At 43.2% G+C, this 23,330-nt stretch overlaps 1 protein-coding gene across 2 annotated transcripts; it reads right to left on the bottom strand.

Annotated features, from left to right (window-relative positions):
• Positions 1-1,811: 1,811 nt before the first annotated feature.
• On the bottom strand, positions 1,812-22,476 carry LOC113029606 (E3 SUMO-protein ligase ZBED1-like). 2 transcript variants are annotated; one of them, XR_013911565.1, is made up of 6 exons: positions 22,170-22,476; positions 21,082-21,188; positions 8,601-10,121; positions 3,160-8,133; positions 2,710-2,860; positions 1,812-2,604 (listed from the first exon to the last, which is right to left on the bottom strand). XR_013911565.1 is itself a non-coding variant. In XM_026180574.2 (3 exons), exons 1-3 carry the CDS (start codon positions 4,428-4,430, stop codon positions 2,158-2,160), a joined length of 1,869 nt encoding a protein of 622 aa, XP_026036359.1. In that variant the 5' UTR covers positions 4,431-7,641; the 3' UTR covers positions 1,812-2,157. The 2 variants fall into 2 exon arrangements, 1 of the variants encoding a protein (XP_026036359.1); XM_026180574.2 differs by lacking the exons at positions 8,601-10,121; positions 21,082-21,188; positions 22,170-22,476 and having other exon boundaries at positions 3,160-7,641.
• Positions 22,477-23,330: the final 854 nt, after the last annotated feature.

The raw sequence follows: 23,330 nt of genomic DNA, 5'->3' as shown, positions 1-23,330 counted from the left end.
GAGGAGCCTGACCATGCAGGGCCCTAAAGGTTAGAACTAAAATTTTAAAATGAAACCTAAAATTTACAGGCAACCAGTGAAGGGAGGCCAAGACTGGAGTGATATGCAATCTTCTCTTGGTGCCTGTTAAGAGACGTGCTGCACCATTCTGCACAGTCTGAAGACGATTTAAGGCTGATTTGTTAAAACAAGTAAAAAGAGACGAGGACAAGGTAAGCGACCCATGTTGTAGGTGACGTCAGACGCCGGAAATTTTGGCGGAGAAAAAGCAAATGGTAGCATAGAGTTTAACAAAGGTTTTTCAAGCTTCAGTATTACCAAATATACTAATCAATTGTCATATAACTAACAACATCTGTTTTATCATCTCTAACACCCTGGAGGACAACGGGGAGAGTTTAGACGCTCTCCAAGATTACATCGACCGCTGTTTTCAAGATTTAGTAATGCAGAAGGCCCAGAGTGCATCCTCCCCGGCCAAAATTGAGACGCCGTCATCGAAGAGATATCGCCCGGCAGACTCCCCCGGTACAACATCGCCTGCCGGCAAAGACATCGCAGACATCCTGGAGTCAATCGACAAGCGATTGTCCAGTTTCGATGCGAGGCTGTCCCTGGTGGAGATTTTACACCGGGAATTTAAATCTCTGAGAGAATCCCTGGAATTCAGCCAGCAGCAGGTGGAAACGCTTGCCGCTGAAAATGCCACGCTACGGGAGTCGGTCAAATCTCTCACCGATAACGTGACCCAGCTAAACATTGAAAATAAAAAAATAAAAGAGTCCGTTATCGATCTACAAGCCCGTAGCATGAGAGATAATCTTGTGTTTTCTGGTATTCCAGAAACTGCCGGAGAGGACGCAGAGGCAACGGTGAAAAGCTTCATTAAAATCCACCTGAAGCTGCCGGAGGACACCGTAAAGAACATCGACTTCGATAGAGTACATCGCTTGGGGGGCGTGAGGTCGCGGACCGGGAGACCACGGCCTATTGTGGCCAAATTCGGTCAATTCAAACAGAAGGAACAGGTGAAGAGTCGCGGCAGAGAGCTGAAAGGAACGGACTTCAGCGTGAACGACCAGTTCCCCAAAGAGATCCTGGAACGACGCAAGGTTCTGTTCCCAATTCGACGTAGCTTCATCCAGAAAGGCTCCCGTGCTGTCATCGCCGTGGACCGGCTCTACGTGGACGGACAGCTCTACCGCGACCCCGGCACCACACCGTGGTTATATTGACTGCACTCCAGATAAGAACCCGCTACACTCGTTTCTTATTCATTCACACTTTCTCTTTTAACATGGGTTTAACCTAGTAATATCAATATGATGTCATAGCAGATTAGGGCTGGGTATCGTCACTGATTTCTAGAATCGATTCGATTCCGATTCACAAGGTCCCGAATCGATTCGATCCACGATTCGATTCGATTCGATTCGATTTTGAATCAGTCCGAAATATTATTATATGAACCATAATACCCATATGGAAAAGAAATAGTAAAAACATACATGATTTACTCATGAAAGTGGCCACTTTCTCATTACTTTCATATATTTTTTAGTAAGTATACAAAACATACAAGTTTCATTATATAATTTTTCAAGGGATATATGTGTTTTCACTCTTGTATGCTTTTCATACAAGTTTCATACAAGACAGATAAAAACTTTATAAGATTTATATATATCTTTTCCATATGAGTATATATAAAATTATGATAATTCACCTTGTATATGTACTGTCAAAAGAACCCTCTAAGCCTTGTGAATGAATTACATAAATTTCAAAATTAAGAACAGATACTAAAGCAGTTAAATAATGTAATTTTTAATTAACATTAGTATATATTTTTTTTCATACATACATTTCAAGTGGATCAGGGATCCAGTGCAAATAGAACACATCTTTTGTAAACATCAGTAAAACCTCAGAGAAATAGTTTTGCTGTTAGTGTCTCACACAGCTTTTCTGAAATCCACTATTGTGTTTTGGAGACACACAGGATAACACAGCGTGTACAAGTGAACTGACAGAAACTGACCGATCAGAAAATGAAAAACTGCCTTTTAAAATACTTCAAAAAATGAAAACCTACTGAACAGTATTGTAAAACCTCTGTGAAACTAATGCAATTTAGCCTTATTTATAACTACCCTCTCACTTCTTTGAGACTGTAAGGTTTTTCTGCAAGAAGAGAAGCTGGTCTACATGTTGTGGAGTCAGGCAGCTCCTTTGTGCGGTAACAATGTCACCAGCAGTTGAAAACACTCGTTCAGAAGGAACACTGGTCCCAGGTATGGAAAGATACTGCTTTGCTTGTAGAGCCAAGAGAGGATATTCCCTTTCATGGTCCCTCCACCAGATCAAAGGATCCTCAGAAAGTGCAACAGGCTCAACGTCCCTGTATCGATTCACTTCTTCCTTTGCCTTCTGAGTTGGTGTTTTCTGTGGTGCTGTGGTTTTTGTTGAGTAGGCTGGCCCAAGGAGAAAAATTAATGCAGAGTCCTTTGACCTCTTAATTGGAGGGGCATAATCCACTTCATCAACACCATCAAGAGAGATGTCAGGGACAGTTTCCTCAGATGTGTCACCATCAGACTGTCGCTGTAGAAAAATGAAAACTTAATTAATAAAGAAATTACTATTTATATTCTAACTGGAGTAGTGCAAAAAACCCAATAATTTTTTGTTTTTGTTTCTGTAACTCACAATAGCTGTGTCCACGTTCTCCAAACCTGCTGCTTCCAACACCAACTGAGAGAATGTGTTGTTACAGGTCTCTTTGGACAAGAATGGCAGGGCCTTAAAGCGAGGATCTAATGCTGATGCAATGTACAGCTTGTCCTTTAGGGCCACATATCTTGAAAAGAGATTTTGCACATTTAACTCAGTTTATTATGTTGGATATACATGTGCATGGTTACATACACTCATGCAAGATCAGAAACATTAATATACGACTTTGTTTCCATAATTTATATATAAACATCTATAGATAGATAGATATAAAATCAAAAGGCTTATTACTAGACAAGAGGGCTTAACTAACATTTCTATAATATATATATATTTTTTCACTATAATAAGAATTTTCATGTAATACATGCATCCATACAGTTACACTCATTCATGGCATATACACACAATTCATAAACATACCTTGACTTCAAGTTGTCGTATACAGCAGTCTTGAGGTCTTTAATCAGTGAGGAGTCGTGAGAGACACTGATCATCTTCTCCAGCAGCTGTGCATGCAGAGGTGCAATGATGGAAAGGGTCGAGGACTTTTCTTCAGACATAACCAGTGTGGCTGCTTTCAGCGGCTTCAAAGCTTTCACTATATCTTCTCCATCAGTTATGTCAGCCTCTGTAAGACTACAGAGATTACTGTCATTTCTCCTCACTTCAGGTGAGAGTAGAGCTGCAGAGATTGCTGGTTGTTGCTCTAGGAAGCGTTCCAGCATCTCCAATGTGCTGTTCCATCTGGTCACCCCATCATTCACCAGCTTATGGGCAGGTAGATTCAGTATCTTTTGCTTCTCTTTAAGCTTGCGACTTGCAACAGTGCTGCGATGAAAAAAGGATGCTATGCGTCTCACTCGGCCAAGCAGCTGAGCAACAGCTGGAACTTTCAGTCCTGCTTGTGAAGCTAAATTGAGTGTGTGGGCAAAACAACCAATGTGCAACCAGCCCGTTATTTCCACAGCTCGCACCATATTTGCAGCATTGTCAGTTACGATGACTGGATTTTTGTTTGTAAGCTCCCATTCTTCGATTGCTTTGAACATAATTTCAGATAAATTAGCTGCTGTGTGGCTTGCTTCAGTGGTTCTTGTCTGTAAGACATGAGACACAAGTTTCCACTCCTGGTCGATATGGTGTGAGGTGATAGTCAGGTAGTTATCTGTTGCTCTGGATGTCCAGCTGTCACAGGTTATAGCGACTCTCTCTGCTGACTTGAGAGAGGCTGTAACATCGTGTTTCACTTTTTCATACATGTTTGGGATTACCACTTCACTCAAATGTTTGCGTGTTGGTAAAACATAGCGTGGTTCTAGCGTATTAATGAGGTTTTGGAAGCCATCATTTTCAACAACGCTGTACGGACGTATATCTTTACATATGAAAGTTGCCACAGACTGGGTTATCTTTTGGGCACGTGGAGAAGTGGATTCAAACTTCACTGCAAATGCCTTTTCGAGTGAGCGTTGCTTGGTGTCGGCCGTTTTTGCTAGCAGGATATCTGGATGATGCCTCGTTAAATGATTTCTGAGATTTGTGGTATTTCCACAGTGCTTTACCTCCATTTTGCACATCTTACATACGGCTTTGCTTTTGTCCGGCTCTTCACTGTCTTCACAGTTCTTAAATCCAAAGTGTTGCCAGACATCTGCCTTTAGGCTCGGTGGCACATTCCCGGGAGTAGCCATGATGGTTCATGCGTCCAGGTCACTTAACTCTCGCGTGATTTCCTCATGTTAACCGCTTGCAAGTTTCATACGCGGCAAACTACATATGTATAAAAAAAAATCGATTTCAGGATTTAATGAATCGATATCGTTTTATTCCAGTTAGAATCGAATTTAATCAATGAATCGATTTTTTAAACCCACCCCTATAGCAGATATAACACCGTCACCCTCTGTCATTGCTTTAATTGGAATGTTTCCGTTTCGTTTCTTTTTTGTTGTTGTTGCTCACAGTTCATGTGGTTTCTTTCTTTCTCTTGTCTTTCACTGCTGTGGTCACCTACTTCCCCAACTTAGACATTCACATTATTCACACTCTCATTACACATACATATAGGATCTTGGGGGTGGGCACAATCACGGAGTCCAAATTACCATCAGGGTGTACACTTCACCCCTGGCGTCGTTGCCCACCTCTCAATTTTAAATACACTTAGACATTAAGGGCTATCAGGAGGGACTATGCGCTTACCTGCTGCTCCTTGGCAGGTAGCTCCATGCCCTCCTGGGTTTTAATTGCACCTTAGAACACACATGCATCAACACTACAATGAGCGGGTGGAGGGAGGTTTGGAGTCTTCTCCCACCCCCGTTCTCTGCGGCCTGCTGGAGCGGGAGGGCTAGGAGGAGTTGGCCGTCCGACTGCGGTCTGGGGTGTGGGGCCTCCCTGCTGCTACGGAGTCGGGGTGGTCTGCCTCTCCCCACCGCAGGGAAAAGGGTAACACCACCTGGGTCTGGGTGCAGTTCCCCCCTCCAGGGGCAAGGGTACCTAGACCCAGTTTGTAGAGTACGCTTGGGGAGCGTGATCGTGTGTACAGCGTCTCTTTATGTCTGTCTCCACGTTGGTTGAGTGTGGAGTAAGTGCACATGAGAGCATGAGGGTGGGAATGGATGTTTGTGTCTGTGTGTGCCTGTATGTCTGTGTCTATATGTCAGGTTGGGTATCAGACGCCACCTCTCTGGGGACACCTCAGGCCCTCCAAGGTTTGGAGGCCTATCTCCACCCACCACCACTTCCCCTGCCGGTGGCGGACTCCCTCGGGTGTCGGTGCGTTGGTGGTTCTTTGTGTCTGGGGGTGGGCGTCCAGGTACACACCGGCTCACTCCTTGGCGGCCGCTTATCGGGGCCTGGAGCCTGGGGCTCGCTCGGGCCCCTTCGGAGGTGGGGTGCCCCCGGCCTCTCGGCCTGGGGCTCGGTCACTCAGGCACAGCTGGGGGCCGGCGGAGCTCACGGGCGCGTCACTGCAACTCCCCCTGGCTTCTGCTCCGCGGCTGCTGAGTGAACCCTCATCTGGGACTCTCCTCAGCTCTTACTGGAACAGTGGCGCGGCTGCCCCTCTGTTGGTCTTCCATGGTCTCTTGTGTTCTGGGGGCCTCTGGATGTCTGGAGTTTTGATCTCCTCCATACCCGCTTCACACCCTGGAGGACGGGGCTGTGGCCCCCCCACACTCCCTAGCAGATCGTTACATGGAAAAACCTTTGGAATACAAGCACGCTGATCCACACAGGTATGCACACGGGTGTTCACTGCTCGCAGACCCAAATTACACCTTTCTTGGCCGCTACTTCGAAGCACATCTGTCCTGCGTGCTGCACAACAACATTGAATATTTAGTATTTACTGCTGTTTACACTTAGCTAGATTAATGCGATGGTGTTGTGTTTAGTATGTTGCTTTGTTTTTTTTTGCTTGTTTTCTATTTTTCTCTCAACAGGTGATCCAGGAGATTTTTATTTTTTTTCTCCCCCCCTTTCTCACTGTCCCTCTCCCCTTCTGTTTTTCCTTTCCTTCCTCCCTTTCCTATCCCTCACTCATGTCTGTCCCGTCTGTAACATCTGAAAATAAAATATAATAAATAATAAAAACAAAGATCGACCAAATGGACCAATACGGCAATGCCACGATGATCCATTTGGCAAAGTAAATCCATTGGGTATCCTTGTTGGTCTTCAGACAACAATTCTGATGGCTAAAGAACCAAATGGGACAGGCAAAAAAAAAAAAAAAGTAAAAAGGCCATTACAATAGCAGCTCATTCGTTAAACATTTCCGAATGAATTTCAATCAATGATAAACCTTTTTTATTGGAAGTTAATTTAAGAGAGTTTAAGTAATATTCAATTTCAATCAAAAACAAATTAAATGATGGGGTTGAGTTTTGAAATTTACATTTATGTATGTGGAATTTCCCAAAAAAGATGGAGCGACCGAAGAGTGAACTGTCAAAAGTACTGAATATGACGTAACGTATTTATGTGCGAATGTGTAATAATTAAAGTCAGTCATATATCCACAAATATATATATATATATATATAATATTCACGCACACATTCACACACACATTCACCCTGGGGCGCACTGACAGAGGCGAGGCTGCCGGACACTGGCACCACCGGGCCCTCTGACCACCACCAGTAGGCAATGGGTGAAGTCTCTTGCCCAAGGACACAACGACCAAGACTGTCCAAGCTGGGGCTCGAACCAGCAACCTTCCAATTACAAGGCGAACTCCCAAGTCTTGAGCCACAATCGCCACAATGAGCCACAGTCTGTTCTCTTAGGCAGCATCATTAGAAGACATAGCATACATTTTCACTGCTATGCAGATGACACCCAGCTCTATCTGTCCATGACTCAGGCGAAGGGGGCCTGCCCACGACGGCCATGGCGCCCAACCCATAGCCTGGAATGCGGCCGGTTGACTGCAGACCCAGACCTAGAGGCTGGACCAGGTGACGCAGAGGCAAAAGCAAAGGTGGCTGTAGGCGCCCTAGAATATTCAGACGGTAATTGGCATTTTGAGGCGCCATAAGGCCAAAAGCGTCATTGGCTCTCGTGAGCTTAACCCTCAAATCAACATTATTGAGCAATAATCTATCACAGAAAAAGATGTTGTAAAGTGTGAAGTGTCTTTGGGGGGGGGGGGGGGGGGATCTTGAGAGTTTGTGACTTGGACTTTGATTCTAAGTCTCGTACTTTGCAAAATATATACGCAAATAAATTTAAATAAAGTTAAGCCGCACACACAAACGCCACCTTGGAGAAATGACTACTATATCATTGTAAAATTCCCTAAAGGAAAGAAAAAAAACCTTAATGATCTTATGAATATCTTTCAAACTTTCTAAATCCCAGAAAGTCGAGAAATCAGATCCAAGTGTGACATCAGCTGACACTTTTTACAGGAGACTCCATCTGAACTCTGTGGAGCCTGATCTCAAGGTTTTTAAGTCTGATCCTGAAACCAGAAGAGGATCTTTCTGTCTCTTCAGATTCATTGTGATCCAATGATTTCGGTTCTGCATGATACTGCTGATGTTTGCACAGAGCAGATAATGAAGTGAATGTTTTTGCACATTGGTAACAATGAAACTGTTTATTTACAGCGTGGGATTGTTTATGCACTTCAAGATGATCCGCAGTGGTGAAGGATGACCCACACTGGTCACAGACTTGCTTTTTGACGTCACTGTGACAGAGTTCATGTTGTCTTAATTCACTTGGTGTGGTGAAGCCTCTCCCACATTCTTTGCAGTAGTTCATTTTGTCTCCAGTGTGTCTGCGTTGATGTCGTTTTAGGCTCGCTTGCTGATTGAACGTCTTCTCACCACCACAGTGACGACAGGGCTGAGAAGTGGATCCATCTGTGTCGCTCTGCTTCTAAACAAAGACATAAAAGACAGTGAAGGTCAGGCAATTCCTTCAACATTTTTATCTTGAACACCGCCTGAAATAAAGAGCATCTGTGCCAGCATCCAATTACATTTTACTATTTACATTATAACACTCAACTTACTGGCTTACAATAACTCTTAATTTGTAGGTAATCTAATTATTGGGAAGATTGGTGATTAAACTCCTGGATGCTCTACTCTGCATGCCACAAGATACAAACCCCAAGCTGCTCTCCGATGCATCTATTGGAGTGTAAATGTTAGATTGATAGGAAGGGGAGGAGCTTTTAAAACTTTACATTTTTCCAACATCAGGAAAGTTTCAGGAGAATTGTGTCAGATTTGACTGAATATTCTGTACATGAAGTTTTCATGTCTCATTTAGTTTTGAAATTAAACTTCATTCACATAATACTTCAACCTAACTACAACTGTAAAAAGAAAAATACATACCTCACAGTAACTGCACTTGTAGAGTTTCTCTCTGCTGTGAATCTTTTGGTGTGATTTGAGGTAACGTGGAGATTTAAAAGTCTTCTCACACAGTTCGCATTTATAAGGTCTCTTCCCAGTGTGGGTAAACATGTGCCGCTGTAAGTTTTTGTATGTCACAAAAATTTTGCCACACTGATCACAGAAGCAAAAATCCTTTTTGGTGTGAATGCGTCGGTGAATATTACGGCTGAGTGGCCATCGGAAGGTTTTTCCACAAATGTCGCAGCTGTACGCTTTAACTGCACTGTGGATGAGTTGGTGTCTTTTTAAGCTTCCTGCCTGGGTGAAAGACTTTCCACACAACTCACAGCTGTACGCTTTAACTCCACTGTGGATGAGTTGGTGTCTTTTTAAGCTTTGAGAAAACATAAAAGACTTTCCACAAAACTCACAGCTGTATGCTTTAACTCCACTGTGTATGAGTTGGTGTCTTTTTAAGCTTTCAGAAAACGTAAAAGACTTTCCACACAACTCACAGCTGTATGCTTTAACTCCACTGTGGATGAGTTGGTGTGTTTTTAAGTATGCACTCTGCGTAAAAGACTTTCCACACAACTCACAGCTGTATGCTTTAACTCCACTGTGGATGAGTTGGTGTCTTTTTAAGCTTTCAGGACGGTGAAAAGACTGTCCGCAGAAGTCACAGCTGTACGCTTTAATTCCACTGTGGATCAGTTGGTGTGATTTTAAGCTTCCAGCCCGGTTAAAAGACTTTCCACACAACTCACAGCTGTATGCTTTAATTCCACTGTGGATGAGTTGGTGTTTTTTTAAGTTTCCAACCTGGGTAAAAGACTTTCCACATTCATCACAACTATACGGCTTAACTCCACTGTGAACAAGTTGGTGTGATTTTAAGCTTCCAGCACGGGTAAAAGACTTTCCACACAACTCACAGCTGTATGCTTTAACTCCACTGTGGATGAGTTGGTGTGTTTTTAAGCTTCCAGCCCGGTTAAAAGACTTTCCACACAACTCACAGCTGTATGCTTTAACTCCACTGTGAACAAGTTGGTGTGCTTTTAAGCTTCCAGCCCGGGTAAAATCCTTCCCACACTCATCACAGCTGTATGCTTTAACTCCACTGTGTATGAGTTGGTGTCTTTTTAAGCTGTCAAGACGGTGAAAAGACTGTCCGCAGAAGTCACAGCTGTACTCTTTAACTCCACGGTGGATGAGCTGGTGAGTTTTTAAGTTTCGAAAAAGGGAAAACGACTTCCCACACTCATCACAGCTGTATGCTTTAACTCCACTGTGTATGAGTTGGTGTCTTTTTAAGCTGTCAGGACGGTGAAAAGACTGTCCGCAGGAGTCACAGCTGTACGCTTTAACTCCACGGTGGATGAGCTGGTGAGTTTTTAAGTTTCGAGAAAGGGAAAACGACTTTCCACACTCATCACAGCTGTATTTTTTCTCTCTCTTTCTTCTGTGAGGTTTGTCAGCCTCCTTAGAGCGCTGACTTCTCGCTCCATGTTGGTCCTGCAGTGACAGAGATACAAACAGAGGCAGTGAGTGAAATGCAGTCGTGGAACAAACTCAACCTTCAAACTTCCTCCACTAACACTAGTTTTAAACCAAAGGTTGAAGTAGTTCCTTTTCAGTCAATACACTCGGTACAACACACGTGCTATGGGATATCATGCCCTCACGTGTCCTGGCTGAGGAAACCTTTATTCACGCCTTTAAGGAAGAGGATCTGTGATGACGTGTGCACAGCCCCACATGCAAACATATCCCCCTGCCATCACAGTCACCCCTCAGTTATTACACTCTTTGGGATCTTACAAAACTTCAAACGACTCGTCGACTATTAAATTAGTTGTTGACAATGATGTAATTTAAAACGATGTAATCGTGACTAGTCGACTAATCGTGGCAGCCCTACTTGTGACATGTGCAATGACAATAAAGTTGAATTCTTTTCTATACTATTCTAACCACAATAAAGAGCAGAGCTACAGGTAAGCTAACTGAGAGTGACTGGGGTTCAAGCGTCAGGAACAGCGCTCATGACGGTTCTTTCCCTCGTGCACGAGCAAAACAAAGAGCTCTGGTGACTTGCGTCTTGCTCTTGCCATTGTAGTAGAGTTGTCTTGGCATTCCAGCAATAGGTTTATGCTAGACAAACCTATCAATAAGTTTCCTTGTGTGATTATAGATGGGCAGTCCACCGTTTTACCTCCCTCGTGGTTACTTCTTCCCTCCGTATGCTTTGTTTATACTGGGGGATGAGGAAGATGGCGTTGTGGTCAGACTTCCCAAAGGCCGGGTGTGAGACAGCTTTGTAGTCCTGCTTGTATGGCGTGTAGCAGTGATCCAAAATTCGATCCCCTCTCGTTGGACACGAGACATGCTGGTAAAAGTTTGGCATGACTTGTCTGAGGTTCGCTTTGTTAAAGTATCCTGCTACAATGAGGGCTGCGCCCGGGTCCTTGTTTTGAAGCGAGCTCAGCACATCATGTAATTCGGACAAAGCCATACCTGTGTCCGCTTGGGGTGGGATGTAGACCGCCGTGGCGATGACCGAGGTGAACTCACGGGGCAGATAGAAAGGGCGGCACTTAATGCTCAGGAACTCCAGATGTGGCGAGCAGCCGCTGGAGAGAGTAGAAATGCTCCTGGCATCACACCACTTTCTGTTTACCATGAAACACACTCCCCCACCTTTGGTTTTGTTTGACTCTGCCGTTCTGTCCGCGTGGAGCACAAACAATGAATCCGACGGAGTTACGGCCTGGTCCGGCACGGTGGGGGTCAGCCATGTCTCCGTGAAGCACAGAATGTTGCAGTCCCTCATGTCACGTTGGAAGGTGACCCTTGCTCTTAGGTCGTCGAGCTTGTTCTCCATGGATTGTACATTGGCCAGTAGGATACTGGGCAGTGGTGCGCGATGTGCCTGCTGTCTCAGTCTGTTCCTAATACCAGCGCGTTTCCCCCGGCGCTTCTTTGTTCTGCGCCTCGGATGAGCGGCCCGTCCTTTGTTGTTCTCCGCGCCGCGTAGAATCTCTGGCGGACAGGAAGGGTCGGGTTTAAAAGTGTCCAAGATTAGATGTGCAACCTTGGCATCGATGTTTATAAGTGATCCGCTGTCGTAAACTATAAGACTAGAGGATTTTGGGATGAAAACCAGAGCAAAAAATAGGTAAAAAACAAGAAAAGTAGATAGTCGGAGCGGAGTGGTCAGGAAGGCGTCTGGACGTGGCCGCGCCATCTTGTATAGTTCTATTTAAATCTGTGCCGAGTATAACCTGGAAGTCCCAAGGTCAAAATGGGAGACGCCCCGTAGGGTGGAGGAGAATGACCGAGCTAAGATCTTGTGGGACTTCCAGATACAGACGGGTAAAATGGTGGCGGCTAACCACAGTGGTGGTAAACAAACAATTCAATTTTATTTATATAGCGCCAAATCACAACAAAAGTCACCTCAAGGCGCTTTATGTTGTACAGTAGATACATAGAAAGCCCAACAATCATATGACCCCCCAGGGCTCTAGAGTGTGACCGATTTGGTCGCAAATGCGACCAAAGCTTTCAGTGGTGCGACTAAAAAAAAATTTGGTTGCACCAGTGCGACCAACTGTTTGGATAAAAAAAAAAAAAAAAAAATTTCTGCAACTCTCCGTGTGGTCAACAACAGACACACATTATGCCCCTATTGTGGACTAAACCAATCAGAGATAGTCAGGGGCGGGACCTCTCTGATTGGCCTTGGTCCAGTTGAAAGTGCAGTTGGAAGAGGGAGATGAGTAGCTTGAATAAAGCGATATCGATTCATTAAATCCTGAATTGACTTTTAAATAGAACTGTGTTTTGCCAGAAACGCCAGATTCTCAGATTAAAGCTCACAAAACTATTTCAACAACCACCAAACAGCAAATGAGAGCAGGTACACGGATTCCACACAAAGACGTAAACACAGAGCGGACCCGACGCATCAGAATCAGCTTTGTCTTTCTCGGCTTTCTCACCCGACGGCCCGTAGACGGACACGCTGTCGGAGCTCAGCGATTCTGATGCGTCGGGTCCGCTCTGTGTTTATGTCTTTTTGTGCTAGAATCTGAGCTGCAGGTTTTGTCTCTAAAGTCCTGTTATTGGCACATTAGTATATGTGAGGGGGCAAACTCCTCAAGATGGGTGGTGACCATGGTGGCCATTTAGAAGTCGGCCATCTTGGATACAACTTTAGTTTTTTCAATAGGAAGAGGGTCATGTGACACATCAAACTTATTGGTAATGTCTCAAGAAAAACAATGGTGTGCTTGGTTTCAATGTAACTTTATTCTTTCATGACTTATTTACAAGTTTCTCTTTGTTCACAGCCATTGACATGTCGAAGAGTTTAACACATGAGGAGCGGATCGAAATTGTGTTGATATCTGGTGAATGCAGTAACCAGGTCATTGGTTACTGCATTCACACACTGCAGATTTTGTTCAGTGATGAGGCAAACTTTTATGTGAATGGTGAAGTTAACAAACAAAACCACCGCTATTGGTCTGACTCTAACCCACATTGGATGGATCCCTCCAAGACTGTTGGAACAACAAAAGTGATGGTTTGGTGTGGTATATGGGGTACAACGATAGTGGGTCCATTCTTCATCAATGGAAACCTCAACGCCACTGGATATTTGAAATTGCTACATGATGATGTGTTTCCCTCTTTATGCTGTGACGGCCAGAGTACTGGGTTTAGCCCAAATGACTTGGTCTTTGGCCACAAAGTTCGGGGACCATTGACAATGCTGTGCGATAAGTGGTTGTCAGGTGAACCACCAGTGAACTTGATAGATTAGGTTAATGGTTTTCGGCACGGACTGTATGTGGCAGGTCAGTTGGCGAAACAGAACCTTGAAAAGGTTCAGGTCAAGATGAAATATTTTCATGACCGGCGTTCTGAAGAGCAGCAATTTAGTGCGGGTGACCAGGTTTTGGCTTTTCTTCCAATTGCAGGGTCACCATTCCAGGCACGGTTTGCTGGGCCTTACACCGTGGTACAGAAACTGTCTGAACAGAATTATCAGATTGCTACACCAGATCGCCGGAAAATAAATCAACTTTGCCAGGTTAATTTGTTGAAACCATATCATGTTCGTCCTTTATCCGTCAGTCTGTCAGGCTCTCTCTTTTCTCCTTCCGCATCAACATGTTGGAAAACAACATTGCAGTGCAACAACATTTCAATCATCATCAAGCTGGGCTTCCCCATGTTTGTTGGTTGAAAAAGCTGATAAATCACCACGTTGTTGCGCAGACTTTCGTAAAGTAAATGCAGTGACCAAACCCGATTCCTATCCCTTGCCTCATATTGACGACTGTATTGACCAAGTTGGTGCAGCAGAATATGTGAGCAAGTTTGATCTGTTGAAGGGATATTAGCAGGTGCCACTGACTCCCAGAGCTCAGGAAATATCTGCTTTCATCACGCCATCTGGTCTTTATTCATATACAGTCATGGGTTTTGGTTTACGCAGTGCTCCAGCTACATTTCAGCGACTCATGAATATAGTTGTTAATGGGCTGAAAGGCTGTGCTGTTTACATAGATGACGTGGTGGTATATAGTAGCACCTGGAGGATCATCTGGATCGTATTCGCACTCTGTTTGAACGACTAGTTTGGGGAAATCTGACTATCAACCTGGCAAAATGTGAATTTGCAAAAGCAACTATGACCTATCTTGGTAAGGTTGTGGACCAAGGTTACAGTGGGGCAAAAAAGTATTTAGTCAGCCACCGATTGTGCAAGTTCCCCCACTTAAAATGATGACAGAGGTCAGTAATTTGCACCAGAGGTACACTTCAACTGTGAGAGACAGAATGTGAAAAAAAAATCCATGAATTCACATGGTAGGATTTGTAAAGAATTTATTCGTAAATCAGGGTGGAAAATAAGTATTTGGTCACCTCAAACAAGGAAAATCTCTGGCTCTCACAGACCTGTAACGTCTTCTGTAAGAAGCTTTTCTGTCCCCCACTCGTTACCTGTATGAATGGCACCTGTTTGAACTCATCATCTGTATAAAAGACACCTGTCCACAGCCTCAAACAGTCAGACTCCAAACGCCGCCATGGCCAAGACCAAAGAGCTTTCGAAGGACACCAGGAAAAGTATTGTAGACCTGAACCAGACTGGGAAGAGTGAATCTACAATAGGCAAGCAGCTTGGTGTGAAGAAATCAACTGTGGGAGCAATCATCAGAAAATGGAAGACATACAAGACCACTGATAATCTCCCTCGATCTGGGGCTCCACGCAAGATCTCATCCCGTGGGGTCAAAATGATCATGAGAACGGTGAGCAAAGATCCCAGAACCACACGGGGGGACCTGGTGAATGACCTGCAGAGAGCTGGGACCAAAGTAACAAAGGTCACCATCAGTAACACACTACAACGGCAGGGAATCAAATCCCGCAGTGCCAGACGTGTTCCGCTGCTGAAGCCAGTGCATGTCCAGGCCCGTCTGAAGTTTGCCAGAGAGCACATGGATGATACAGCAGAGGATTGGGAGAATGTCATGTGGTCAGATGAAGCCAAAGTAGAACTTTTTGGTATAAACTCAACTCGTCGTGTTTGGAGGACGAAGAATACTGAGTTGCATCCCAAGAACACCATACCTACTGTGAAGCATGGGGGTGGAAACATCATGCTATGGGGCTGTTTTTCTGCCAAGGGGACAGGACGACTGATCCGTGTTAAGGACAGAATGAATGGGGCCATGTATGGTGAGATTTTGAGCCAAAACCTCCTTCCATCAGTGAGAACTTTGAAGATGAAACGAGGCTGGGTCTTCCAACATGACAATGATCCAAAACACACCGCCTGGGCAACAAAGGAGTGGCTCCGTAAGAAGCATTTGAAAGTCCTGGAGTGGCCTAGCCAGTCTCCAGACCTCAACCCCATAGAAAATCTGTGGCGGGAGTTGAAAGTCCGTGTTGCTCGGCGACAGCCCCAAAGCATCACTGCTCTCGAGAAGATCTGCATGGAGGAATGGGCCAAAATACCAGCTACTGTGTGTGCAAACCTGGTAAAGACCTATAGTAAACGTTTGACCTCTGTTATTGCCAACAAAGGTTATGTTACAAAGTACTGAGTTGTATTTTTGTTATTGACCAAATACTTATTTTCCACCCTGATTTACGAATAAATTCTTTACAAATCCTACCATGTGGATTCATGGATTTTTTTTTCACATTCTGTCTCTCACAGTTGAAGTGTACCTCTGGTGCAAATTACTGACCTCTGTCATCATTTTAGGTGGGGGAACTTGCACAATCGGTGGCTGACTAAATACTTTTTTGCCCCACTGTATGTGAGGCCAGTTGATCCAAAGGTGTTGGCCATCAAAGAGTTCCCTGTTCCAGTTACCAAAAAAGAACTCATGAGATTTTTGGGTCTGGTCGGTTATTATCGCCGTTTTTGTCGAAACTTCCCAACAGTGGTTGCTCCTCTGACTGATTTGTTGAAGGCCAAAGTAAAGTTTATTTGGTCTGCAGCATGTCAGCAAGCTTTTTGGGATGTAAAAGCTTTACTGTGCTCTGAACCTGTGCTTTTAGCACCTCGTCTGGATCAGCCCTTCAAGCTGTATGTGGACGCAAGCCACATTGGTGCAGGTGCTGTTCTAGTCCAAGCTGACAAGCAAGGTACTGAACATCCAGTTAGTTTCTATTCCAAGAAGTTCAACTCCCATCAGCTGAATTATTCGGTTATTGAAAAGGAAGCTTTGGCATTAGTCTTGGCCTTGCAGCATTTTAGGGTATATTTAGATTCTGCTCGGCCAATTGAGGTATTTTCTGACCATAACCCTCTCACTTTCTTGAACTCATTGCAGAACCCAAATCAGAGGCTCATGCGGTGGGCTCTCTTTTTGCAGCCTTACAATTTGGATATCCAGCACATTAAGGGCAAAGATAATGTCTTGGCAGATGCTTTGTCCCGTGCCCCTTTGTAACCAGCAGCTTCACTCCTCATATGCTTTGAAGTATGTCCTCTCCAGTATCGTTTTCCTTCCTCTTAAATTGCTCCAAGGTTGCTGAGGTTGGAGTTGAGCTGAAGATGACTTTTGAGCATACAAAAGGTGTTAAAAGTGAGGTTGCATGTGTGTGTATATATATGTTATGGATTTAATATATGCATGTTCTTCTAGTTGCAAATTCATAATGTAAATGTGTTTGCCAATTCAGGGTGAGACCCTGTTCTATGAGGGGGAAGTGTGACGGCCAGTGGGCTGGCCTTGTGTTTTGCTTTTTCTCTTACCTGTTTCTTGCAGGTAGGTGGAGCTGACCCAATTATTGATGCAGCACAACTGAGAGGCCAGTTCCAGTGTATATAAAGACACCTTGACTGAACCAGCAGGGCACTGGCTGGCTTTGGCTCTCTCTGTCTGGCACCCATCTTGTTCATTTGGAAGTTTCAGTTATGGCTGTTATGTCCTTTAAATTGTGTTTAAGTTGCTTTACCTTATTTTCATTAAATATGTCTTAAAGCCTTTAGAAACCTGTGTGTGGTCTCCCATTTGTTTGTCACTTCCTATGAGCCGGGTTGTGACAATGCACTGAAACTGGCACGTTCCCTGAGTTCTTCCAGGAAGATGATGCACCACCACATTATGGGTGCCAGGTGCGAGCATTCCTAGATGAACAGTTTGTGGATTGGTCGTCGTGGGCCAGTTGAATGGCCCCAAAGGTCTCCCGATCTGACCCCCTTAGACTTTTATTTTTGGGTTCATCTGAAGGCAATTGTCTATGGTGTGAAGATACGAGATGTGCGAGATACGAGAAACTACAAATACTGGATGCCTGTGCTGGCATTTCTCCTGCGGTGTTGCTATTAGTGTGTGAAGAGTGGGAGAAGAGGGTTGCATGCTTGTTTAAGTGAAAATACGTAGATTTGTTTGTTTTTTTGCACTAACAAAGTTGTGGAGTTGTAAAGTATTTTGTCTAAAGTCAATTATATCGTCAGTTATATCATTATTGCAAATTTTCAAATTATATCGTGACAAATATTTTTGGTCATGTTGCCCTGCTCTAAGCAGGACCAGCCAGTGGTCAGAGAAGTTAGAATTTGCTCACCAGGAGCCAATTCTGCACTGACAGACTGTTTTGCGACCAACCAACAACATTCAACAACATTAGTGACCTCCAGGAATACTCTTGTCTGTCACTGACTACATTAATAATCGTATAGATTATGTGACAGTGGTCAAAACCATGAAGTAGCAAGTCAACCAAAAACCATGGTTAACCGGGGAGGTTCGCCCTTTGCTGAGAGCTCGTAACAAAGCCTTTAAATCTGGGAATACTACAGCTTACAGTCTAGCGAGGAAGAACCTGTCAAAAGGGATTAAAGAAGCAAAGAGGCTGAATGCCCAAAAAAAATGGACAGCCACGTTAGGTGTGGCAAGGACCCACGATGGCTGTGGCAGGGCTTCCAACACATTACGGACTACAAGCCCATTCCCCCGAAGATAAGGCGGAACGATAGAGTTTCGGCCTGTGGCCACCAATTGTGAGTAAATGCTTCGAGCGGCTGGTTTTGAAGCACATCATGGAATGTTTCCTAATAGACCTGGATCCCCTTCAGTAGAGTTTTAAAATGTGACGTCATTCGTCATTCCGGGGTAAAACCGCAAAGGATTCTGGGAACGCGTGGCAAGCGGTACTAGCGCACGCAGGCTTTCACATGAAAACAGTCACACAGCGATAAAAAGAAAAAAAAAATGGCATGAAGCTGTGGTATTATTAACTGCAATAGCCGGTCGCATGACGGCCACGGGAAGCCGACGGGTAAAGAGATCGCTTTTTATCGGATTATGTCGTGGAAGAGAAATTGTTCAAGCCATGTTTCCAAAGTAACAAAGAGCCGATGGATGGTCTGGATTGCAGCCATTCGAAGACCAAATGTAACGTCCCAGAACACTCCAAGCATTTCCACAAAGGTAAGTCTTCTGTTGTAGTTATTACGTAATTTATCATAACATAATTGTTGATGTAGGTTACAAATAAGTCTTATATTGATTTGAATTGAATTTGTTGCGCTATGCTGCTTTGTTCACTGTGGCTTTGCGGGCTAATGTTTGTTGTGTTTTGTAGGAAAACCAGCCTACAAAATGCTGGAATGCGATCCAGACTGGCGCCCTCTATCAACCTGGGTCAGACCGAGTTTAAAGCTGTTACCATAGCGAGATTTCATCGGTTAAGAGAGAGAGCGAGATCAAAACAGCCAGTAAAAGTTCTGCATATATGTGCCCAAGTGTTGTATTGAAGCAATCAAGTGATGAATAACTGTTTTCCACTATGTTGTTTTGCAATGTTTTTTGGGAGTTTTTTGCATTGTTGATTTGCTTCTTTGCCGAAGCAGCTAATAAAGCACAATTGAATACAATTTTGCCTCTTTCTTGTAAGATTCTATAATAGAATGAAACAATAATGCCAGTTATAAATAAAGAGAATTGAATGAATTACGAAACACTCATTTTATTTCTATTTGATCTGAAAGTTGTGTAATACTACAACCTGAAACGACAAATAGATTGTGTTGGCCTGTACAGGAGATAAAAGAAAAAAAAAAACACATCTGTTAAATGGAATAGTCCAAATCAACAAAGTAAACTGGACCTGGGCTTGTTGCAGGGATCTGAAATTACTAAACATTTTGTGAGTGTATGCACTCACACTTAGGACCATATAATAATAAATATGTGCGTGATGAAAGATTTCCTTTTTTTCAAGTCTGTCTTTGTACGGACCTGCCGTGTTCTCCGTTTTTTTGTACATGACTGTTTTGGAGGCAAATAAAATGCAAGTAGGGATTAAAACCGCAGAATTAATGATTACCGGTGCTGGAAATACTAGCGCTTGATGCAGTGTTTAGATTTTGTTGCCACTCGTACCCAACATGCAATGCGCGAAAGTCATGTGGTCTGTCAATCTCTGTTTGCATACAGGACCAACCGATCTACAGAAGGTGACCTCTCTCTACCACACTCCGTGTTATGCTGTCACACCTGGAGAGGAAGAACACCCCTCTGCCAGAGTCCTTTTCATCGACTTCAGCTCAGCTTTTAACACGATCATTCTGCAGCAGTTGGTGGAAAAGCTGATGCTATTAGGTGTGGACCCTGCAACCTGCAATTGGGTTTTCAGCTTCCTGACAAAGTGACAAGAGGCAGTCACACATCAAAGACCATCTGGGTGAGCACAGGCTTTCCTCTGGGGTGTCCTGAGCCCGTTGCTGTTCAGTCTGCTCACACATTACTGTAAGCCAGACTCAGTGCTAATCATATTGTGAAGTTCAAAGACAACTGTGGTTGGTCTCATTACTGAAAACAATTAGTCCACTTATAGAATGGATGTGGAGCAGCTTGAAGTGTGGCGTAGATCCCATAATCTCATAAACAATAAAGACAAAACAGAAGACCTGTCCTTCTTTATTAATACCACATCAGTTATCAAAAAAGCACAAACGCATCTCCACTCCCCCAGGAGGCCCAGAAAACCTCACCTCCCCATCCGTTCAACTATTAGCACGGCTTTACTGTGATGCCTCCTGTCTACACACACATATAGCATACAATATACTCCCCAGATGCACACAATACTCTGTGAAAGGACTGTTGCTACCTGTATGAGCGTGACTATTTAGACTTGAGTTTTTGTTTTCTTTTTTTTATTTAGATGTTTTGTTATTTACCCTTTTAATTTATTACTGCCTTTTTACTCTTCTTTTTTTAAGCCATTTTCCTTTTTAATTTTATTGATTATTGCACTGTAGATTCTGGTGAGAAACTGTATTTCAGGTGATTGATTGATAGATATATATATAGATTTGTTGGTTTTTGTTTTTTGCCCTTTATCACAGTTCCTCTTCCCCACTGTTTTTCTTTCCCTCTTTCTTTCTCCCAGTCATATCTGTCCCGTGTGTAGCAAGTGAAAATAAAATAAACAATAAAAGCAAAGGTAAATCAAATAGACTAATACAGCAAGGCCGGGATGGTCCATTTGGTAAAGTAAATCCGTTGGGCATCTTTCTTTGTCTCCAGACAATAATTCTGATGGCAAAAGAAACAAATGGGACAGGCAAAAAAGGAAAAAAACGAGAGAAACTGTATTTCGTTTCAGCCTGGGTATCACCATACAAAATGTCAATAAGCCTCTTGTTGAAACTTCTCCAATCTTGACAAACAAGCATCAGCTGATGAAGTGCACACAGTTTCAATAAAAGCTGTCACTTACTGTTATTTATTCATCTTTCAGTCACTTTAATTTTTAAAACTGTAATTTTAAAACTGTATATACTGTATATTCTGTGTATTTATTATTTCACTCCTATTGCCTGTTATTATTGTCTTTATCTTCAACGCATGCTGCTCGGTTGTTTGTTAATTGCCCCTTGAGGATAAATAAAGTTTTCTGATTCTGATAAAAGTGATATGTTCTTCACCTTTTGTGTTGATGACATTTATTTCCACTGTAGCAGCTGAGCTGAGTCCAAACGGCTGAAAATGTTCACCTGGTGCTCTGTCAAACTCTTCTCCTCCTGCTGATCAGCTGGGACACAAAACAGTAACATCACAGTGAGACAAGAACGTGAGAGGGACGTGTCCCAGGATTGAATTTAAAGCCATCATATTTACAGTTTGGATTTGGCGGACGCCCTCTTTATATATAAAGTTGTATATAGTATTTGTATTCTATTTTTATCTTATTGTATATTTATTTTATTTTATTCTATTCTGTACAGTTGTGTACTGTATTTATTCTTATTGTATTTTTGTAATTTTTGCCTCATAACTTTTGCACTGTCCACTTCCTGCTGTGACAAAACAAATTTCCCACGTGTGGGACTAATAAAGGTTATCTTATCTTATCTTATCTTATCTTTACTTTTAGGAATAGTAACTGTGAAACTATGGCACTCATGACCATTGATCGATAGTCACGACATTACAACAAGTATTCATCAAGATACTTTTAAGAATATTCTTAACATGGACTCGGATTTTTAAAAAAATTATAAAAAAAAGAATTCTCTCCATCAATAAGAATTTACTGACTGCAACTTGAACGTTGACTCAAAATGACTTAAAATCATCCGGGAAAGATGCATTTGACAAATTATAGACAAAAAAAGCCTGATAAAGGACACATGTCTGTAATGTGTCTGTGAAATGGATGAATGTTATTGACTGAGCGGATAATGAACAAGTGTGTTCTAGCAGCTGCAGTTTCAGCTGCGTGTGCTAACACACACACCTTCCTGTTATCACTTCAAATAGAAACGAGGCTGTAGAGGTTTGGTGCAGGCAGAAAAACAGCTGCAGGGACAATGAAAAGACTTTTCTGCTCCAACTTCTCCCAGCATGCTGAGCTAATGATTAGTTGGTGTTTTTCTCCAAACACTCTCTCACTCTTCTCTCAACGTGTTCACAATAAACTGTGAACAGACACCGAGGAGAGCAGCAGAAGACCTCATTCAGGAGCTAAACTCAACATGAACTGAACTCACAGTAAAGTTAGCTCGGTGCTTACCTTTAGATGAGCCCACAAACCGAGAGAAACTCCGCGATGAAGCTGCAACTCTTTCCAAACACAGGAAACAGATCAGGGAGCAGAGACCCACGTGGTTCACGCTGATCTCAGCTACGATCCAGGAGACAAGGGTGGGCAGATCGATGCAGATATCGATCAGGACGTTGGTAGTGGTTTATGATCGATACTTTAGTTCGTTTCTCTCCTCTAAGGTCACTACTTTACTCTCGTTTCATGAAAAAGCAGCTCTCTCTGCTCGACTCCTGTCCTGCACACGCACTTTGCTCCGCCCCCTTCTTCCTGATTTGCTTTGATTCGTTACTGTGCGATCACGTGACTCAGATGCCCTGAGAAAACACATTTGGGCTGCAGACAGTGAGAAAGAGGAGCAGCATGTGCAGATATTGCACATCGGTAAATAAAAACAGTAATGCGTGTAGGAATACTGTGGCAACACCACCAGTTTATAAAGACACGAAGGAGAGCAGCAAAAGAAACTCAGCGAGGAGGAGGGAGATCCCTCAGACTGGCCACTTCATTAGCTACACCTCTTCCACTACTCATTGGTTTGCATGGTTTTGAGACATAGATTAGAATTAATCATTTAATTTGAACTATCTTCTAGACTTGTCAAGCCATGCTTCGTTTGCTTTGTTGTTAACGAATAACGTTGTAGGCTCACCATAAGCTCACTGAAGGCTGAAGGTTGTAATCTCCGTTATATTTCACAGATGATGCACTGTAACTCGAACATAGTGTAAGGTAAATGTCTGTGAGCACATTGATGTAGCATCACTTTAAAAAGATTTGGACACAAGACAGATACAAAGACATGACTGAGGAGGTAGGAGGTAAACAAACATAAGGACACTAATCACAGCACACAGAGACAGACTGGATGAGAAGGGGAAGAAACAAACAAACCAGAAAATAAGAATGATAAGAATCCTGTGCAGCGCTTTGTGACCGCTTGTCTATGAAAAGCGCTTAATAAATACACTTTACCTGCGTCTGGGTACCCGGGGTTCTTGAATAGTTTATGGACATGTGTATATTTGGTGTTGCTGTTGTGGTGGCAGATTTCTTTTCTCATACATTAATCACATATTTAATCATATTACATTAGTTATAGTAATATCACTTTCTCACTTTACTATAGTA

Source organism: Astatotilapia calliptera, chromosome 9, assembly GCF_964374335.1.
Source record: "Astatotilapia calliptera chromosome 9, fAstCal68.1, whole genome shotgun sequence".
NCBI classification, from domain to species: Eukaryota; Metazoa; Chordata; class Actinopteri; order Cichliformes; family Cichlidae; genus Astatotilapia; species Astatotilapia calliptera.
The sequence above is the reverse complement of the archived record's forward strand: the minus strand, read 5'-3'. Positions and strand labels throughout refer to the sequence as shown.